The 23005-nt window shown below is 30.7% G+C and overlaps 2 protein-coding genes across 5 annotated transcripts in view; one reads left to right on the forward strand and one right to left on the reverse strand.

Annotated features, from left to right (window-relative positions):
• The window catches only part of LOC143225639 (neogenin-like), a 157243-nt gene extending 143215 nt beyond the window's left edge, over window positions 1–14028 (forward strand). For 3 of the 4 annotated variants that reach the window (XM_076455424.1, XM_076455425.1, XM_076455426.1), the window contains 6 exons: window positions 611–749; window positions 4161–4375; window positions 7309–7452; window positions 8998–9246; window positions 10625–10812; window positions 11597–14028. In XM_076455424.1, the coding sequence (XP_076311539.1) occupies window positions 611–749; window positions 4161–4375; window positions 7309–7452; window positions 8998–9246; window positions 10625–10812; window positions 11597–11695 (1034 nt within the window). In that variant the 3' untranslated portion in view covers window positions 11696–14028. Of the gene's footprint in view, window positions 1–610; window positions 750–4160; window positions 4376–4932; window positions 5049–7308; window positions 7453–8997; window positions 9247–10624; window positions 10813–11596 lie in introns of all 4 variants that reach the window. The other variant, XR_013013969.1, reaches the window with a different exon arrangement.
• Window positions 14029–18691: 4663 nt separating this feature from the next.
• On the reverse strand, window positions 18692–21879 carry Noc3 (Nucleolar complex protein 3). Its single transcript, XM_076455427.1, has one exon. It carries the CDS (start codon window positions 21746–21748, stop codon window positions 19316–19318), a length of 2433 nt encoding a protein of 810 aa, XP_076311542.1. The 5' UTR covers window positions 21749–21879; the 3' UTR covers window positions 18692–19315.
• Window positions 21880–23005: the final 1126 nt, after the last annotated feature.

The following is a 23005-nucleotide window of genomic DNA, read 5'->3' on the forward strand; positions in this document are numbered from 1 at the left end:
CCTAAAGTTAAATAGTATTTTTTTCACCCTATCAATTTTTTTTGTATGTTATTAAAAAAAGACAGTAAGGGAAAGATGTACAGTTTACCATACATATATTGTTGTAGACTTTTTTTCTTTATGCACAACCAAAATACAAAATAATTACAAGTTGTTTTGTGTATTACTTATATTATTATCAATATAGTGCCAGGAAGGATATATGAATCAAAATGTGGTACTACACAAAAGTATAATTCAATTGTTTATACGTATTTTATTTTTTATTATTATTTACATATTTAATTGGTGATAAGTTATGATTTTTTTGCATAAGAAAGTTTTTTTTTAAGTTTTAATTTTCATAAATTATCTATCAAAATTGATGAAATTTTGGAGACATAGAGTGTTAAGAAATGTGCTAGTTTTGTTGGAAAAAAGATCTTTGAATAATGATTTTTGTCCAACATATTTATAACTATAAATAAAAAGAATCATTGTAAAATATCTAAATATGAATTATTAAAAGGTTTTTTTTCTAATTGTTAAGTTTATTTATATGATGTAATGAGGAAGTGTTTTTTTTTGTTTCTGTATCGTGTATATAATTTGTTTTGTCTCGATACACTAGATGGAAGTGGACTTACAAACAGCATGCTGTACATAATTATTGCTTGTGTATCAAGCATTACTTTGCTTGTGATAATCGTAGTAAGTGTCTTTGTTTGTCGACGACGCCATGGATACATTGGACCAGGACGAACTAAAAGGTAGGAGTCATCAGTAAGCACTTTTGTCTTTCTTTACATATTTTTGATCTTTTATTAGACATTCTTTTTTCTGCATTTGTTTAAAGACCTGTTGAATTACAGGCTGAGAAAACAGCATTATATACATGAAACAATAATTCTATTCTTCTGAGGATGCATGTACTGCCCCCTTCATTGTTACTTATTTCTTTTGAAAAATAAGGGTAGTTTAACCTGTAGGTGTCACATGTCCAACTAGTAGAAGTGGTTACTGCACACTTTTGAATACTATTCAAATTTACATAAATCTTCCCCATGAAAAAGACATATAATACTTAAGTGAATGACCTAGAACAGTACATAACTAGGGTTAAAGGAACTTGGCAACTTTTTTGACCAACATTTTATGTTTAAACTACCTGCACTGTGTACATAAATTGTATATTAAATAAAAGGTGTATAAGATGCATACTGTGACTTCCATAGTACAGTAGCCAGAGGGTTAAGTTGGTAGAACCTTTTGCTTGATAAAATATTCTGTAACACTCAATGTCATAAAGCATACATTACCATCACTGAGTTTTGATATTATAACCAATTACTTTATACAACAATTGTTTTCAGAATTCATTATTGTAGAAAGCATCTCAGTAGTGCATCACTTTCATTGGCAGTTGATATTTATCTGGTATGTCTGCCTTTCGATAGTAAACAGAATTTACTTGGTTACTGCATTACTCATTCAGTGTGTATTTGGGTTTACGTATTATACAAAGAACCTTGATCAGGTATTTTAGGTTTGTTGGCATTAGTGGACTCGCACACACTTCCGAGAATGTTCTTGCATGTGCTTAAACTCATTTATCAGCAGCATGCAAAGTGTATATATCGTTCCTAAGAGTATACAAGTTTATTAAATCAATAATCAAGTGAACATTATATAATACTCATTTATTTCATGAAATTTAAGAAATATATTTTATTTATGCTTTCACCTTTAAAATTATGTATCTCATTTGTACAGTAACGTATATAAAAATGCTAATACTTTTCACAAGTTAAGGGGTAAATATTAAAAGTGAATTATAGTATTTTTTATTTTACTTATTCTTTATGTTTAATATGTACCATGTGTCAAACAGTATTCAAAATCATTAGTGTTACTTTTTTACAGAGTCATTCACAATGTGTAGTGATAACTTTCTTATCCAAGACACAAACTTGTATTATTTTGAAAAAGGGATGTGTGTGGATTGAACTATATTAGTAAAGCATGATTTAAGCATGGGAAAGAAACAGGCTACTTCATGATCAGCTCTCAGCTATTCCCTGGTGGTAGGGAAGGAAGTTAAATATTTTGTGACTGGAAATAACACAGTGACACATTACAACCAAAGTGAGAACGTCCCTTAAAACTGTAAGATAATTTACACTGAGTTAGGCCTACAAAATTATCAATAATCAAGTTCTATAGTTCCTTCCAAAGTTAAATGACCAAATTTGAATACTGTACAAGTGGCGCTTGGCAAGTGGCAAAAGGAAAAATGTTCTCATGTTGGATGAAACATGTCTGGTTAAGCATCTGCAGCAAAGTCCAGCACATTATTGATAGCCTGTTGGTGATACAACATTTCAAATAGCATGTTTGGAAAGTTTTTCCAAGGAATTTATGGTGGTTTTATGTTACAGCTATAATGGAAAGTTAAAAGAACAAGTTTTTCCTACTCCAGTGACTAAGTGGTAAGTTTGCAGGCTAATAAAGTTAAACATTGGGTGTGATACCTGTAGTAGATACAGCACAGATATATTATGTATCTTTGTGCTTTAAAACGAAGTAGACATTTGGATAATTGAGATAAATGCTAAGATGAACTCTTCAAAGTAGGATCTGTTACCTATAATACTGCAATGAAATATTGTCTTTGAACAGACTGTATGCAGTAAGATTTGGCTCCTTCAAGACAAAACATCTAGCAAAATATCTAAACTGGCATGCTATTATCCTTTTGGAAAGTCTAACAAGGTTACCCACAAAGAACCTCTGAAATTGTCATCATATTTTGAATAAATAATACTTTGGGGAATAAATGAAAATATTCACAGTTGATGGACTTTACAAACATGCAAAGAGGAGATACACAATTTGAATCTTATTGGAAATTGCATTGCAGAGTAATAATATATAACCCTGACCATCATGCAGAACACTATCAGTAGTGAAAGAATAGAGCTATAAGGCTTACACACTTGTATTGTTATAATGGGTTATGACAAACACTATTGTTATCATTTTGAGAGGAGTACTCAGATTTATTGTAGTTTAAAAGATATTAATAATAGTTTTATAAGCATAAAAGTGTGATTGAGCTTCATATTTTTTTATTTATTACATAAAATAATTTAAATAACAAGCATGTAAAAATATTGTTTTAAATATATCTTTTATGTGACATAAATTACTCACTGCCTTAGTTGTTTTGTTTAGTTCTGTAACATGAAGCTTTTAGTATTGTGTATAATTAACTTTACAGACAGACTTTGACTATCGCTAGTAAAGTCTTATTGGTCAATTCTGTTATTGAACAAAAAATGTCACATAGGCAGTAACTCAACCAGTGGAGAGACATCATCTCTAAAATTAATGAAGTATCATATACTTGACTTGTGTGAATAGACATTAATATATGAGGATTTATTAATATGCAGATTTGAAATTTAAATAAGTATTTACATTTTTAGTGTTAGGTGTGCTCTTTTTTTTTACAAATAAATACTCTTCTCTTATGTTTTATGTTTTTAATTCATATTTTTAGACCATCTACAGAGATACCAACCATTACGATTTGAGCATAATCATTACGATTTTGGTGGATACATTACGACTGTACGCTCATACAGACAAATTTTACGACTTGTTGCAACTCCCAAATTACTATATATTATATAAGCCTATACAATAAAGTGATAAATTGTTTCCCCAGGGCTTGAAAGGGGTAAAAAGAAAATTTCTAGTGAGATACTAATAAATTTTGATAATAAATAAAAGACATAGTCCAAATGGCTACTTGCGATAATCATGTTTGTGCTTGAAATAATAAAAATATTTGTATCTCCAACGTCTACCAATAGTTTGAGTGCGGTGCTTCTCCAACTGGGTACGTGAGGGAATCCATAGTTACGTCATCAGTGCTTGTCAACCAATCAGCGCTCTCATAGATGGGCATTTCTTGTTTTCTAAGCGGCACAGAAACACCAATGCGATCGTTCACAAGATGGAAAAAGAGGCCTCGTTCACCAGATTGTCTTGTTTCTGACAAATCTAAAAGGACTAAAACTGTGAAAGGGCTTTGTCTACAATCATTATGCTCAGTTATTTGAAATAGTTGGCATCTCTGCATCTAGTGATGTATATAAAATGTTCTTTTTTTGCAGTACCAAAACAGCTGCTAAAGGTTTGGGAGCAAATAAAGACCTTAAACCACCAGACTTGTGGATTCACCATGATCAAATGGAATTGAAATCATTAGACAAGGGACATAGCACTGAAACAACCATGACTGTTACACCCATTCCACGTAATTCACAAGAGCTGAGCTGTGAACCAATTATCAGCACTCTGGAAAGAAAGAAAGGACCTTTATATACAGGTATTGAAAATGTGCCAAGGTTGAAAATTACAACAAAAATCATGGACAGAATTGTTTTTTTTTTTCCCATTACAGACTGTATACTAACTACAAGATATTGAATAAGGATAAAATATGAATAGATTAAAGTTACTATTATCATTTATTGTGGTGATATCTGTTTGGTGCTTGACCACAATAGAATAGCTGATCCTCATAAAACACGAGGTATACACAGAGGAAAAAAACTTAAAGAAAATTAACTTGCAAAAACTGTGCAAGAATTAGACTCCTCAGTGTATTATACAGAAATTTGAAATTAAACAATAGTAAGCTTCTTTTTATAGAGAATATATATATAAATTTAGCTCATTTTCCAAGAGAGCACTAATAAGAATATGTGTGTATGTATGTGTGTGTGTTTGTGTGCAGTTTCTACTGATAGATTCAATATCTGGTATTTAGACAAAATTGATAAGTAGTTAGTTGTTTTTTTTTACATTATTCTTTATTTAAAATTATTTAGTGGAAGTTTTCTTTTTCTTTTTTCTTTTTCTGTTGCCATCTCAAACTCCCAGACCCTTCACTTGAGGATGACAATAAAACCAATGACAAATCCTCTCTGCCCCGGAGGGCTGTAAGAGCCAAACCCATAATGATTCCTGTTGATTCACAAAAGCCACCCCAAGAGAGCGTGAGTATACAGAATAGTATCTTGGAGGAATTTCCTAGGATCACTTTTATCTAGTGCTTTAAGAACCAAGAGTCATTAAAAAAACAGTTTTAGTTTAGCAGCAATTGTTGTTAATCAGCCTTTGCACCAGTAATAGTTCATCAGTAATGTCCTTTTATGTGAACGTAACTGGTGTATTAAAGGTTATTAACCTTAAAACAATCCAAACAGCAGCATAAATATATAGACTGCTTAGTAGAAGGATATAATCTCTACCTGTTCTTTTCACTAAACACATTCTTGAAGCTCATTTTTATTTCTGCTCTTTCAACTAAAGAGTCAATTAATGCTCATTTTATTTATTTATTTGCCAAAGTAAAAATTAGAACCCATTTAGGAGAATAAAAATATAAACTGTGATGGGAGGAAATCACTTTTTTTTTTAGTCTGCTGTTTCTTTTATCAATATACCTCCTCCATATTGGACTATGTTGTGAATATGCTATATTAATAAAGTATATCTTACAAGCTGGTATATTTGTATCTATATATGTGTTTGTATGTTCATTGTTATTGCCCATATTTTAGTGTGTTTTTTTTTTTTTTTTTTAAAGATTTAGTCACAATCAAGCTTTGTACCTTGCAAACATTATTGTGATAAATCTTGTTTAGCTGTGATTTTTAACAACCGTATGGAATTTGCTGACACACTGTTCACGTGCTAAATAAGAACTGTTTTCATTGAAAACTAAATGTGCTTGATTAAAATTTCATTAAATATTTCTCTACCAAACACACACTGTTGTTGGTTTGTGTTCTGATATGTGTTGCTTCTTTCATTTTCCTTGTTTTCCAGTTTCCTCTATTAGTCACTGCATTTTTATAATTTGTGGTCTGTCTTGTGTTCTGCTAGTGTTTATTTTCAGTTGTCTGTTAGTGCCTTCATGTTCTTTCAAACACTGCCCCACTTTGACTGTCTTTCTCCTCTGTTGAGTTTCTCTATGGGTATATGGTATTAAATTTACAACTTTGGTCATTAATTTATGTGTTGGTTGTTTGACATTTGTTATTATGCTGGCAAGGATGATCCTGATTGGCTTGAATTTTCTGTTATTTAGAGATCTGTAACCAAGTTTCGGTATGAATGGGAGATTGATGCTGTAGTGTTATTTCATTGACAGTCTCTTGTGTTTCATGTTACTTGTTTGATAAAGGATAAACATTTGCACTTGACTCTCAACCAATATAAAATCCAAAAGTTGTAAGTTGTAATTAGTTTTAAAAGCTAACTTTATATAAGCTCGATGATGTTTAATACAAATAAGTCACAATGGATTGGCAGTGTGCTGCTCAAGATATCACACTGATATTTAAGTTGTGGCTGGAAAGTCAGGTGGTGTTCAGTAAATAGTAGATTAATATTAAAAGCTAATGATTATTTGGCAAGACTTTTAAGATCTTTGTTCGTTTTTCATATGAAATGGGGAAAAAGAAAAGCTAGTGTAATGTTAGAAGTTTTCTTCTCATGTTAAAAAGTAGGAATTGCTATTAAAATATTGGTCACTACAGAATATAGGTCATTGTTGATCTTGCGTTATACTAATATAAAAAAGTACTGTGACATAAAAAGAGCAAGAAATATAAAAAAGAAATGGCTTAAACCTTAGTTTACAGATTGGATCTCCAAATATGATTGATAGACTGCACTAAAACCTAACCTTGCCAAAGAAAAACAGATCATTAAGTTATGTTGTCAATAGAAAGAATTTTTTTAGTTGTTCATATGGGATACAGAGATAGTCCAAAATTTGCAAATGTCAGAAACTTCTAGTGCATTGGATGTATTTTGTTCTTTACTTATGTTTCTTGATTTTGACATATGGATTTATTGGATCAATCTAAGTATGTTAAGTGTAAGTAATGACCTCGGTCTCTTCCAAAATCATTCCAAGATATGAAACACTAAGTCCAGAAAGCCACAATCTGCTGTCTTTCAGTTCACAAAATACAAAACCTTTAATCACATTTTCTTTTCTTAATGTGTTTCATTCTCTCTTTTAGTATTAAATAAGATACTTCCTATGTCTCTCAAACTCACTTTTTTTTGTGGGTTTCTAACCACCACACAGAATGTTTTTCATGTAATGTTAAGTTTAGATTTTTGAAATATGAAAACAAAAATTATCAAATTGACATAACATTTCACACATTATCAATGGCTGTTCATAAGAAAATTTAAGCATAATTTTTTCTTTCTTTATCTTCTTTCCTATAATATCAGCTATTGCCACTGCTACCAGTATTCCTAATGGAAATATTAATCAGCATTGTGATTCTGGGACATCAAGCTTGACACGGCCTGTTTACCCACGTACCCAGTACAACATTCCCCGAGCCCATGTTGTTGTTGACCCAGTTCATCCAGGTGAGAGATTGAACATGGTGTGTCACTAAAACTTATACAAATATAGGACTTTACAGGCTAATGTTATAGCACATCATTATATATTATTTTAAATATTGACATAAGTATTGAACAGTACAGTGCTGCAATAAGCTAACTGATTTATTAAGAATAATGGTGCAAATATTTGGACTCTGTATTAAAGTTTTTTAAAATAAGGTTCAGTTGAAATGTCTTGAAGTAGATAATTACACAGAAACAAACATAGATGCTGCCTCTGAACCAAGTACAGCATGATTTAATTTGTTTCTTAGTTACTATAAAGCTGTTAATTAATATGGTAGTAGGATCGAATCACAAAATTAAGTGTTTGATTGCAAGTTATAAGTTTGAAACTATTTTTTTAAGTGGCTCAGGCAAGTAAAGGCAGAAGGAATTTCAATATTTTAAACTTGAAAAACAACCATAACTCGTAAATTGCTTAATTTTAAATGCTTTGATTAATATGAAAATGTCTCTAAAACTTACATAAGTACAGGGCTTTACAAATTAATCTTATAATACATCATTATATACTGTTTTATATATTGGCATTACATGTATTGTTCACTGTTCTTTGTCGGTATTGTCAATTCTGATAATCGGCTTGAGATAGTTATACTTATTGCATGACAAGTGTATTAAATTATCTCACAAGAGGAAGAAATATGAGCAAATGTGTAACAGTATGTTTCATTCAAACATGGAAAAATAGACAAGGACTTTTAAGTGGTGTTATATCCTTTAGAGATTCATAGAATATATTAATATAAACTAGTTATAATATCTTGTATCAAATATTTAAAAAACCTAAAAGTAATAATAATAATATTTGTATAACAATTCAGTAAGAGCTGAAAACATTAATTGTTCAGTGCTTAAAACTCCTAAAGAAAAGGGAAAGTGACAATCATGTTCTTCCTGCAACTTCCACAAAGCACAAGTGGCAGTAATTTTTTTATTCAAAATTCTAAAACCAAAGATTATGTTAAAATTATATTTACAATATTATGATTTAGTTGTTTGCTGGAGTGAGCTGCTAATCATGATTACAATATCAGTTTTAGAAATTAAAAGAATTAGGCCAAGGATCTAGAAACTTGGCTTACTTGGTAGAAGAGAGAGTTCAATGTAAATACAAGAATCATTGTTCAATGAGAGATTGATTGAGATGATGAATTTGTGCTTCTGTCTGCTAATCAGTAAATAGGTTTATCATTAATTTGGAGTTTCTCTTGATAAAGTTAGAATGAATGGCAAAACAATTTGTTTTTGTTACATGGAATATACTTTTCATTTGTGTTTTCCAAACATTCCAAAAGAATTGATAAAATAATGTTACAACAATATTTTGTATTATTTAAGCTGTAATACTTGTTCCTTTCAGTAATAACTCTTATGAAACTTTAATAGTTAAGTTTTTCCACGTTTTTGTTCAGTTGTGGTGTAGAATTTTATCTTCTGAACTAAAATCTGGTAATAATAATAATAATGCAGTGACACACAATTTGCTTTCTCCACTTTCAGGCTCAGCTGACATGACATCACCCATTGCACAACAGTCATCAGTCACTTACGAACAAGTTCCTTCTTCCCCACCAATAACAGTGGCTGTGGGTACTGGGCAACACCCAACATATACCAGCCCTCATCATCCTGGTACAGGTGGAGATGGCACTTTGGGGAAACGACCAGTGGGACACCCACTCAAGAGCTTTAGTGTACCTGCCCCTCCACCACAGAGTGCACCGTCAACCCCACAACCAAAGCATATAGGTTGTTGTTTACTGTTGCAATCTATTTCATCTCATACCTTGTATAAAAGAGTTGAAAGCCAGCTAAAAACTTGTTACCGAGAATGTAGACTGTATGTAGAAGTAAACAGATTATTTGAAAAGCTTAATAGTTTCAAATGGCCACAGTAAACACATTAAATATCCAGTTCTGATGAGACTGTATGTTGTCTGAAACTAATCGATTTTATCAGTGAAGTTTTATGAAATACATACTTACTCATTAGGTAAAAAAATATTTTTTTTTATATCAAAAATTATAACTACTGTAGTGAGTGTACATTACATTATGTAAGCTTTTTTATAAGCAACTTACTTTACATACTGTTATGCTTTGTATATCTTACAATGATTTAAAAAGATATAGCTGAGTAATAGGTGGTTTAAGAGAAAGAGGTTTAATAGTTATAAAGGGGTATGGTGAAGGTATATAGTATCTCAGAATGGCTGGTATGAGTATTAACACTTTTATTGATAAGGAGAGAACAACGTTTCAACCTTCCTAGGTCATCTTGAGGTTAAGAAAAAGAGAGTTTGCAAGTGACCGTTGCCAGACACATGTCTTAGGGAGAGAGTATAAACGGGTACAGGATTTTAGGGGGCGTTGCAGTTGGATGTTAGGTTATTAATTAGTTTAGGTATAAAGGTGTTTCTTTATTCTGATTTAATTTTGGTTTTAGTTGCTATATAAGTATGGCTTCTTTGATTTTGCATTTCTGAGATACCTTTTTATTTCAAGTGGGTTTCTTGTCATCAAGAAGGCAGATAGTGTTCATAACTTCAGTTTTCAACAGCATAAGTGTACACTTTGATCATAAAACATTATATAAATAAAGGAAAATAATCTTAAAATCTGTATTTCATAGTTTTAAAAACAGTTTCATAATATCATAAGCCAGAAAATATTGATTAACCCAAGATGTTTGTGTAACCAATTATATTCATATGCTATGTGTTTTCCATTTAACTAGTGTCAGTAAATTCATTAGTTTAACTGAACCATAGACAATCACATCTGACTTACCTACTAGCAGTTCAGTGAGATGAATTACACTAGTATTTTTATGTAACATAACATATTTTTGCTGTATTCTATTCATTAGAAGGGTGAAACAAACTGATGGTTTCTGTTTAAGAGTTTTGCACACAGAATCACACTATAATGGTTTTCAAATGAGATCCAAAACACATTTGAAAAACATGTCAAAGTGATAGTTTGGTGGAAATAACACTTTAGATTAATATCTTATAGTATAATATAACTATTTATGTATTTCTTACAATTATTGTTTTTATAAAGTTAAGTAACTTAAAACCTCTTTTACCTTGTGCATCTCTATATCTAATTCTTTCATTGTCAGCTCTTGACCCACAAGTAGTTTCCAGTCCCCACAAAAAGGCAGTATACAGTGGAAACACACCTGCATCCAACTTGATTGGCAGCTCCTCTTTACACCCATCAGCTAGTGTTACCCAACCTAGTACAGCCATTGTCACACCAAATGTACCAGACCTCCCCTCAAAGTGTGAGAAAGATGATGAAATAGCAGTAAGTACAAAGCTATACAAAATGTTTTACTAGAAAACTTAATCCTTTTGCTACAATAGTTTCTTCCTTTTACACATACTATCTTCTAAAAGTAAGCCAGTAATACACCTAAAGGACTCAGCTTTCAATGATAAAAGTTGTTTCTAGAAATTAATAATAATTTCAGTAAGTCATTTTAATTTTAGATTCTTTATCTTATGCATTAATTTAACAGATAGAAATGTCTTTGGCATGACACAAATCAAATTTCTCATTTAGTAAGAGCAATTTGAGGACATACTAATATATTTGAAATAACTGTTGATTTGGTGTTTTTTTTTATCACTGACACTTCCCATAATGATATTTAATTGTTTGGCTCTCAAGAAGAAAGGTACACCTTTTGAAAATGCTCGGGTTATAGTTTTTATTTCAATCTCTATCAATTTTGAACCTGCATGTTTTTCCAACATCATGCATTTAGATGAACATTTCATTTTTAATTTAAAGATGTTGAAAGCTGTTGCTATTAAATTGAAGCCACTTTGAAATTAAACTTTCTTTTTCTTCTGACTACTTCCTATGTCTCTTGATAAATAGTTTTGATGTTGTAATCATTTCTCAAGTTACAACATTTTGTTGCTATTAATACAAAAACAAAACACTTGAACGTGGGTTTATGAAAGTAATCAACTGATTAAAAATCAGGTACGTCAAAATATTTACTTAATAAAAGATTTTACGTTGCAGCAAATACTCCTTTTATAATATATGTTAAAACTTTGTCACTATTCTTCCTCTGTAGTCTTCCTGTAGCACGGAGGAACTCAATCAAGAAATGGCTAACTTGGAAGGCCTGATGAAGGACCTAAATGCCATAACTGCCTCAGAATTTGAATGCTGAAGATGAATAATTGTAAGAAAAACTTGTGTGCTTTTCTTGGTTGATTGTGTTTTCAGAAATATCAGACAAATGTGCCTGTGTTCTGAAGCCTTGGTATGAGAAGATCACAAGATCCAAGAAGAATGAAACTTTCCATATGCCATTCATTTTGTTGTATTATTTCATAAAAGACGTATATAATATAAGTCTCTTTTTTTGTTTTTCAACTGACAGACTGTGAACTAAAGGCACAATAATATGTTGGTGAAGCAATTTCAGTATAGAAATAAGAGCTGTGTATGTGACAAACACAATCAGCAGAACTATATGCATCATGAGCACAATGAATTAGGTTTTTATGAAAATATACTGTATAATCTGTGGGAAATTCTCATAGTACCAAAGCTCATAAACTTTATAAACTACAACTCCATATGAGGAATTTTAAGTCTCATAGTCATGTTGCATCAAGTGTTTCATGAGAAGACACAATTCATAGTGTGGGATATTGAAATGAGGTCACAAAATTTATAAACCCACAGTTTTGCCAGCAGAATTAAAGATGTGATGATTGAAAACTTATGTGCCATGTCCTGCTCATTACTGTTTTTTTTTTTTTGTACCACAAATGAAAACGAAAAAAATCCCTATAAACTTCTTGATGTGAATCTCTGTAGTTCTTTGTGAAACATTTTGTAAACAATTTGAAAATGCTCATGTTGTGAAGATTCTTGTAAAGTGACCTCCAAATATGTATATTTATGCATGTGTTACAACGAGGAGTGTGATAAACCTTAAATTTATGCTGTACTATTGTTACTAAAAGTTATCACTCGACTAAGACTCGGATAAGTAAGCTTTTCTTAAACACCAAAGACAGTTATTAGTAATTGGAACTAAGTTATTTTATAAACCACTTAGTAGATGTGTGTGTGTAGATACATACGTATATATATTAACGATGCAATGAAAATAGTTCTTTTCCATTCACCTGAAACAGAAAACAAAATGCATGCTTTTAGTAATGCAAATCAAAGACAACAGTTGTCAGAAAAAGTCAGTAATTAAATGGTTGTTAATGTATTATATTTTTTACGATTGCCAGATATTCAAAGATCCCAGTATCACTGTAATTGTTGTATGTTTTGTCTATATTTACAACATAAGTTACTATACAGTTCTGAATAATAATAATATAGGGTCCTGAATAACAGTAAAGGGTGGACAAATTGCAAACTTCTAATAATATTACAGGGTAAAAAAATTGTTTTCTTCCCTCTCTACTTGTAAGGGAGTAAAGAAAAGGTAGACACTTTTTTAAATTGAATATTTGTTGATGATAAAATAAATGAACTGTAAGGTTAAGTGTATCAATGATCTAAACAAACTGTTCAGTTATAGACTGTTAACCTGCCAATGTCCCTTACATTCATTTGAAATGCATCTATTTTGAACTTTGAATAGACCAAAGCCTATGTGTTGCTTTACAACACAGCTCTCATTAGGATACAGAATGCTATAATTAGATGGCCTAGCCAGCACTTGCTTGACTCACATGAGCAATACTCACTTCCAGATTCACTGGGATGGCAAGGTGGCCAAGATTTCTCTCAAGTTTAAACATACTGGCAGATTTACCTGCCACGTCAACCAAAATGTAATATTCCTACAGGATGGAATGATGCCTGAAAATAAATATTTGTACATGTATGATTATTCAGAACTCTATAGTAATTGTCTAGCTTGCTTCTGAGATACTAGTAAACATTTGCATTCAGGATAATATATCTACTATTGATGGATATTTTCTGTTCATTTTGTGTAAATTATATTTCTTTATACCATCTATCAAGTGCCATTTATGTGTATATACTCTATACAAGCACAAATGAAATCAGTCATAAGTATTATATAGTTGTGAGAGTTTTAACGTACAAGTAAGATTCTATACACACAATATTTCTTTCAGACACTGCAAGGAAGAAGAATGGTGGAAAATAGTTTTTCATTACAATGAACAAATTATTTGGTATTGTTGCCATTACCTTAAATTATTATTTTTTGATTATGACGTGTTTGCTGTGCCAATCATATTGTAAACAAATTATGATCTTCAACAATCGTTTTGAGATATAATAGTTCTATTTTGGTTTCCTGAAACTGATACTTTGAACAGTGATGGCTATTTAGTTACTATAGCTCCCAGTTTAAAATCTGAGTATGGTTTTAAATAAGTACTACTTCAGAGCTGTTTTTATTTATCTACTTAAACTTTAATTTAGTTGTTTTAAAATTGTGTATCAAAAAAATAAATAAATGTAATAATTGTCATTTCGTGTAAAACAAAACAACAACAATGGTATAAGTATCATTCTTTCCACTGAAATATTTCAAATTTTATCACAAAATGTCACAACAACATTTCAAGAATACATACATAATTGATTAAGTATGTAAATATTTTTGTATTTCACCTTGGCCCAAAACACTGTACATGTTCTTACTTTTATGTACCTTATTCAACTATGAAAATAAGTGTTAAACTGTATAGTCACAAATATTGTTAATTTGTAATGTTTAAATGTAAGTTTTATAGGGGTATTATTATTATTAACTGATCAAATATTTGGATTTTAATAACTACAAACATTGATTATTAATTTAACACTTAGTTACAGTTAACCAAATATAATGATACTACAATAAACACAGTACACAAAACATTCAGTGTGTATGAAACAGTATGCAAGACAAGCTGCACTTTGTATTCTTAATAAAACTTGTAAATTTTCTTGCATTTAGATGATAAGAATAATACAAATTTGTATCTCAGAATGGCTGGTATGGGTATTAACACTTTTACTAAAATAAAGCAGAGAACAACATTTCAAACTTCTTAGGACATCTACAGGTTTGAAATTAAGCATAAACTTACACAATCAACTATCTGTTAACCTGAAGCAGATCGACAAAGGTTGAAACATTCTTTGCTTATCAATAAAAGTGTTAATACCCATACCAGTTGTTCCGAGATACATTTTTATTTCAAGTGGGTTTCTCCTTATCAAGAAAAATACAGATTGTCATATATTTTTCTATAAAAAAAAAAACTTTACAAAGTCTGTCATGAAATATTACATTATTTTGCCAAAACAATTCCAGATAGTGTTTAATGCTGCACATACTTAGCATTCAGATATAAGTAATTCAAAATCTGTATACCAAAAGTTACACCATATGAAAGACACAAAATATTGTATTCTGCTAAACTTTGGATCCCCACCAATTTGCAGAAATAAGGTTAACCAAGTGGTAATAAACTTTGCATTGTGTTCATGTTTTTCAAATTATTTAATTGAAAAGTTATAAAACTACTAAAAGATTTTCAACTATTCTCACCAATAGATTCTTTGCCAAGATGGTGTGTGGAACCACGTTAGCTAAAATATGTACTTTGGTAGTCAGGAGTAAGTGACCAGATTACAAATAACACATTAAATTAGTCCTCTGCTGTGAAAACAAATTTTGCTACTAACCATTTTTTTGTCCTGTAGCAATAACATTCTGAGGGTAATAAATGGGAGAATCGTATACAGACATAAGCTGCAGAAGTGAAATATCTGAAGATGAGGTTGTGTGTATGTGGTAACTAACAGTTAAACTTAACCTAACATTGCTATATTCCAAGGGTTAGGCTTAACATAAGTGAAAATGTTTCAATGGAGTTATGACAAGCTGTATTCCAAATATAAGATAAACTTCTATGGATGAGTTTAGTCTTCATGCTATAATTTGTTTTTCTCTCTCTCTTATATTTTTAATTAGATAAATTTGTCTGCCTTGCTTGGGACTAGGAAGTTGTCTTCCCACCCATTACTCTACTACATCAAATGACCTAGACATGGCTTTGTTAGCAGTACAATTTCCTGTTTATTTTTAACAATTAATACTATGGTTTAACAGTAATATCTACTCCATGTTTATTTAAAAATGTAACATTTAAAAAAAACTGTCATGTGAATAACAAATAAAATTTTTGAGTAGTTTATGGGAGCTATAAAATATGTTTTGCTAGTTCATTGCTAATTGTCTTAGTTTGATGAACAATTAAACACAAGTAACTTATACAAAAGTTGAATGTGAATTATATGTAAATAAGACTAGTAATTTTAACTCTGAAACGTTCATCTCTGCAAAGATTTTGGCTTTTATGGAAGGGATAAAAAAAAAAATGTGTCTTCCTCATACTTAAAAACCACTTGTTAAATACATGTAGTGAATTTAATTTAACATAAGGTACAGGAAAATGAACTAACTGGTGGTTTGTTTCAAGCCTTCAGGCCACTTTTGCATACAGTATTATGGTTTTGATGCTGTGTGCATTATAAGTAATGTTGCCAGTCAGCTAATTTCTCCAAGCCTGTTCCCTTTGCTATGGTTTTGCTAGATAGTAGATAGGAATAGTGGGAATCTTGTTAATCCATTCCTATGCATCACTAATTAGATGACGAGGCATTTGGCTATCTTAAGAGAGTCATAATTACTTGGCCACTTCTGCATACAGTGTCATAGTTCAGTTGCTGTTTGCATCATAAGTAATGTTGTCAGTCCTTATATAAAAAAAAAATTGTTTATAGTGTAATACAGCATAGTATATTATTACTCACCTATAAAGATTCCAGTGGATGAACAGAAGCAACTTATTAAGTTCATGCATAAAAATTTACAAAATGTGCAAAAAAGATAACTATTAGGTTATGGCACAATAAATATAATTTTTCATTTTTGAGGTCATTTTGAAATCCATTAATGTTGGTGCAATTCTCAGACTTTTCTATAAACAGAGGAGGTATATAGATTAATCAAAAAACCTTGGCTAATAAAGAGGATTTAATGTACATTTCAGGTTACTTTAACAGACAATTGACACACTTGATTTTGTCTCCTTATACAGATACTCAATATTTTTGTTTTAATTTTGAGGTAGTTTTTCGATCATCTTGTTTTTCTTTCTTCTATCTTTTACTGAAAATTTAAACCTATTTTATTGTGATGGCATAAGTGTATGTAAGAAAATGAAGCTCAGTGTAATCTCCAGTCATTCTGTCTACTAATGACAAGATGGTTAAACTTCCAAGCCTTAAATAAAGAGCTAAGTTGTTCATTTAGTATTCTTAATAAGTTGCAGCCAAAGCAACCAGAAGAGCAAAAATATTAGACAAAAAATTAAAAGACCAATTGGTCTTTTAAAAGTGCTGTTTACAGTATTTTAAACTTGTTAAATATTTGAAGTTTTCCTATGGAGTGGAGTTTACAGGAAATGAACAGCGTACTTCCAACAGTGTATTGATTAGTGTCATTGATGAAGGTGATAATGTCCACATCTGTTATGTTTTTAAATTTTTAAGGACCATTGGTGTTTTAAAACTCAAATTAAGATTTTAATCTGAAAACTGGACTATGTTCTATTTTAGCATGGTTCCTTTTTACATATTTTACTTTTTACTGGCTGTTTGACACAGATAGCCCAGTTGCTTTGTGCCAATAAACACTACACAACCAACCAACCCAACAATGAAAACAGGTAGTAAATAATATACTTATAGTACCATATTTCAAGCACTGAATTAGCAAGCATAATTTTACAGGTGTAATTAGCATTTTGGAAAGGAAAAAAAATCTTAGAAATTATTTTAACGCACATCTTTACCTTTTTATTTCATATATAATTCTGTAGCCATAAACAATTGATCAATAATTTGACTTAATGGGTAAAACTGAGTCATTTTAAATTTTTGCATATTATACAAACTGTTTTGAAAAATACAGGTTTTTATATGTTGTGATAAATATTAACTTTCCACAATGTTTCATTAAAAGTATGAAACAAGTGTTGAAAACAAAAACTTACAAATCATTCTTAGTAATGGCTACAGCATGTCAAACCTTTTTTAAAAATGGTTATCCAATGAAAAATTTCGATACAGTAGCTTCCTAACCAATTACAAAACATCTTAATCTTACAAAACTGAAAAACAAAATCTTGGATTTTTTTTAGTCCACATTTTATTATAGCTGGCCAATTAACTCAATTACCTGTGAGTTTTGATTCGTGCCACATAAAAAAAATAATCAAAACTATAATTAAATCAATTAATGTCATGAAAGCAATCAATTAATGAAATTACCATTTCCAATTTTCACAACTATCTAAGTGAGTGAAATATTGCCATTAGGTTTATTATTTTTAATTAATTGAAGGTTGTTTAAATCTTAATTATTTTCATGATCCATGAAATTAGTGTTTCCAATAATTATTATTTTAACTATCCAAGTCTTATGAGAGTAAATTATTAATTGAATGCACTTCATTAATGAACCCAACAATCACCGAATTCCACTAACTGCCTAGCTCTACATTTCATAAACTACATCATTTAATGGCCAATAAAGAATCTCTTGGTCCATCTGGTCATTCTACCTATTAACCTGAACTTTATAACACTCATTTAAATACTTATCAAGCCTTCCCTTTAAATTATCTGCAGCCACCACATCTGAAAACAATCCATTCTAAAGGCCTACCACCATGTTAGAAAAATAAAGTTGTCTTACCAGCTAAAGTTTATATTTTTGTCCCATAAACCTACAATTCTCACACTTAAATATCAATAAAAAGATGACGCATTAACAAAATTCTTAAACATCTCAATCAGGTCCCCTCTAACTCTTCCTTTCAAACTATTTAATATCTTTCCTAATGTGAAGTTCCCAAGACTGAACATGAAACTCCAAATGCAGCTAGCCTAAGTAATACCTATACAATGAAGTTATAACCTCTTTAAGTGATATTCAATATTTTTGTTTACAACACCTAATACCTCAATTACCCTTCTATTAATAACAATACATTACTTGAACATTTTACTAAAGAAAGATTTTGGTTATAAATAAATAATCAAATGCAATAAATATATATAGCATTTTCTGGAAACATTTCAAGTGTGCACTCTTATAAAATGTTGCAATGCAATGAAGATTTTATTCATTTTACCAAATATATATACTTTTGTATAGTTTTACTGGAACAGTATCAGGATTAAATGATATATTTAAAAAACAACAACAATACTTTTCATTGGCAGTGATGTCTTAAAAACCTGTACAACTTCAAAAGCTATATGCTACATTAATCTTTAGATTTACATAGAAATCAATAAAATTAGAATGTTATTGCCAGGTACTAAAAAGTGGTATATTTCCTATGCACACAAAAATTGTTATTCTGAAGAGAATAAAATGTAGGAATGAATGAATTTTTCTGAAAAAAATGTATACATAACTGATTAAATTGCAATTATTAGTAAAATTCTGGTATGTGCCTTATCGTCATTTTGTTTTGATATAATAATTAACTGTATATTTCTAAATAACCTTAACACAATTTAAGTATTCCTCAAATTCTACTTAAAATTTTTATATTTTGATTTAAAAAAAGTTTTTAAGGACAATATGACCAGTTACACTTATTGTGAAATGAAAATATAATTTTTTCATCATAAATCAGAATAGAGAAAAATTTATTTATATATGATGTTGAAACATCCATCAATACAAACACCCAGCAGCTTCATTTTCAAACTAGGACTTCAAAGTAGTAATTTCTTTGAGGGATAAATTATCATAACGTTCCAAAATGTTAGAATACTGAGATATCAAGCTTTCTAAACTTGTTAAAATATGATGTTTCCCAACATTGTGGACTTTTCTGCTCTTTGAAAGTTGTGGATTTAGTTTCATCAAACTTGTCTCGTATTGTTGTAACAAACTTTCAGGAGATTCGGCTGCTAGTGCTGGCGAAAGATGACCTTTACCTTGAACTGGACAGCCGTGTAATATGTGATTACTGTACTCCACCACCACGGGATGATAATGACGCTGGAGGAACTTCAATTCCCAAAGTGCTGTGGAACTAGCATTACAATGTTCAGGTTCTTCTAAAGTTGGAAGATACACTCCACTACCACCAGAACTTTCATGATCCAACAAGATATCAGCCCGTTTGTGGGACTGCATCATGGTACGCACAACAGCCAATATTCCCAATGTTCCCTCATGACTTGTCTGAAGTGAAACTGTGCACAGTCGTTTCAAGAAAGCTAAGACTCTGTGATGAGTTAGCTGTTTCTTCCTTTTCAAAAGCATTACATCCAAACATTTAAACAAAATTGGCATATAAGCAGCTGTCTTTCCCGCATTAACTGACAAGAGAATCCTGTATAAATACGAGTAAAATCTTTGTGGATCAATGTTTAATGCTACACCTTGACCTGAAAGAACAGTAAACACAGTGTGCATACAGAGCAACATTTCATTACCATCAAGTTCACCTTTTTCAACAAGCTCACCAAAACAGGAAACTAAATCATCAAAGAATTCTATATTAATCAGATGTGCAAACTTTGAAATTCCTTCTAATACAGGAGTCAGGATTGGAGATTTAGATTTATTCTTAAGGATTTTGAAGTATAAGAAGAATATCTGGTTTAAAATATCAGTCTGAAATCTTGCTTTTGTCACTTTGTTCTCATCTGCTTCAGTTTCTAATAATTCTTTTTCAAGATTCATCATCCTTTTCTTCCTCTTTCTTTCTCTGCGAGACAAAATTTGTTGGTTCTTATTGGACGTTTTCTTTTCATTTGTTTTTTCTTGTGATTTTAAGTCACATTCACGCACGTTCAATGACAAGAGAGTTTGCATCACTTTGGGAGGAACTTCATAGTTTCTTCCCTTCATCATTTTGCTCATCTGCTTTAAAATCAGTAAAGAAGTTTCACCTAGTTTATCATTTCTGAAAACTTTCTGTACTGTTTCACAACACATTTCTGAAACAGTGCTATTTCTGTTGGCCATAAGAGGAATAAGCAGGTATATAATGTTTTCTCGAAAGTTAAACTCTGGGTGAGTGACAAGTAAGTCACAAAAGCACTTAACGCTTATGAGTGCAAGTTGATGTTGTGCTTTCTCTTTAGCACAGGGAATGTTTTCATTTTGTGCTTTCCTTTTTCTTTTACGTGTTAAGGGCAACAACATCACTTCTAATCTTTCTAGATAATGTTTATACAGCTTCAATAATCTTTCCTCAAAATCTCTTAATTTTTTAATATCCTTTTTAACTCGTTGTACTTTCTCTTTTTCTGTAGGAACTCGTATCTTGTAACTTGGAAGAATGTCACAGAAAATTTCCAGAAGTGAAAGAGCAGCTAGTTTTCGTGAAGACAGGAATATTTCTGGATCCTTTTCTCCCATTAATAAGACTAGCTCTTTCAGGTTTCGGAGATTTTCTTCTGGATTTTCAACAACAGAACTTGCAAGCAGTCCAATTTTTTGTCTTCTTTCAGTAAGTTTTTTTTTACGTTCTGCATATAATTCTACAAGACTCAATTGTCTCTTAACTTCAACTTGCTTATGTTCTCCACTTACCTCATTTTTACCTGCAATTTCCTTCGTTACACATGAAGATTGTTCTTTGTCGACTTCCTTATTTATAACCACTGCCGTCTTTGGAATAATACCATATTTATCTTTTATAGGCAAAAGGTGCTTGATTTTCGTTTCGCCTTCAAAACTCTTTCGTGGTTTCTTTTCGTATTCTTCCTCCTCTTCACTGCTTATATTTAAAACAGAACTCCAGTCATTTTGTTCTTCTTTCGGCTGTCTAGGAGTAGAGAGTATATCTGATGTAAAACTTAATGGATTTCTTGTTTTACCTTGCCTTTTGATGTATTCCAAATCATCTTTATCAATCATTTCAATTACATCTTCCAAGCCATCACTTTGACAGTCATTCAAATTTTCTGCATCTCCTTTATCTTCTGCTTCAATTTCATTTTGAGTAGACCCACTCCCTATTCTTTTTCGTTTCAATGTAGGCCTAGTAGTAGAAAGTTTAATATTCCGAGGCTTTATTTTGCCTCTTTTCATAAGTTTTGTCTGCTTTTTATTAATTAGTTTCACGTTGATTTTCCTCACATTAGAAACTGTTTTACCTCTCACTTGGTGCGATTTTCCCATTTCACTTATATTACAAAATAGACAATAATAGTAACAATAAACACGTGAAATAAAACGTTTCGGTTCTAAGATTAACCCTAAGACGTGTGTTTGGACACAGCCTGTCGGAAAAGATACGCTTCAATTAATTTCATTATCAATATTGCAAGAACTCACAATATAATAATAATAATAAATCTCTTCTATTTTTACAGAAAGAAAAAGAACTGATATTCAGTTAAATATATCCCCTACAATACTTCACTTACAGGAATGGTTATTATATAGCAAAATAAAAAAAAGCAAAGGAAAATAATTTATTTGTTACGGATTAATCATTATATTTATTTTAACATCGATGTTTCTGTAAGTTAAATTTTTATTTAGAAATGCATATAAGTTATAATGTTAAACATGCATTGTGAAATTCTCGCATATTCATCAAATTTGTAGAAGATTCTCCGATGTAAATACTAGTGATAGCGAGTATGGTTGTTTTAGCTGATATTTTTAGAATCTCACCTAACGCGGAGAGACAGAAAATATTTTTGGTTTGCTGCAGTTGGTATACAATATACCTCGGAAGCTATAATTGTGATTAACATTCATTAATGAAGAACTTCAGATATTGACCAGAAACGTTTATAAATTTCGAGCATTACAAAACACTTAAAAATTCAGATGATTAGCATCAGAAATAGTTTTACGAAGACATTATATGACTTCACTGGTGAAAAACTTACGTGTAATCAGCGAATAGTTAGGTCCATATCAAGTCAATTGTGCTTATATCAGCTCGAAATGAATTCGCTCATCGTGAACCTTCAATAGAATATCAAGGAAGCTATGGATCAGATAGAAGATTCAATGTTGTTTGTAAGTGTGTGAAGCTTTTATTTATAAATCATTATTTGTAGTAGCCATTATAATAAATTGTATTATCGCTTTTATATGAAAATATATTTCTCTTAAGTAAAACAACTGTATATGTTAATCTTGTTGGCTAATTTGATACATCTCGACATTTAATTAATGTCTAAGTCCAAATTACAATCTAACTCAATTTCAAGCTATTTTAAGTCATAATACTTAACATAATAAATTGGAGGTTCGTCCGAGATAAATTATAATACTTAACATATTTTAAAGGGATATATCAGGTCATCACATAAGTAATGTCCGAAAATTTAATACAGAAAATACATTATCATTTCTGTCTCTGTAGAAAGCTTTAATGACTAAAATATGTAGTGGGACAAATATGTACAAACAAATAAA

Source organism: Tachypleus tridentatus, chromosome 9 (assembly GCF_004210375.1).
Source record: "Tachypleus tridentatus isolate NWPU-2018 chromosome 9, ASM421037v1, whole genome shotgun sequence".
Lineage (NCBI taxonomy): Eukaryota > Metazoa > Arthropoda > Merostomata > Xiphosura > Limulidae > Tachypleus > Tachypleus tridentatus.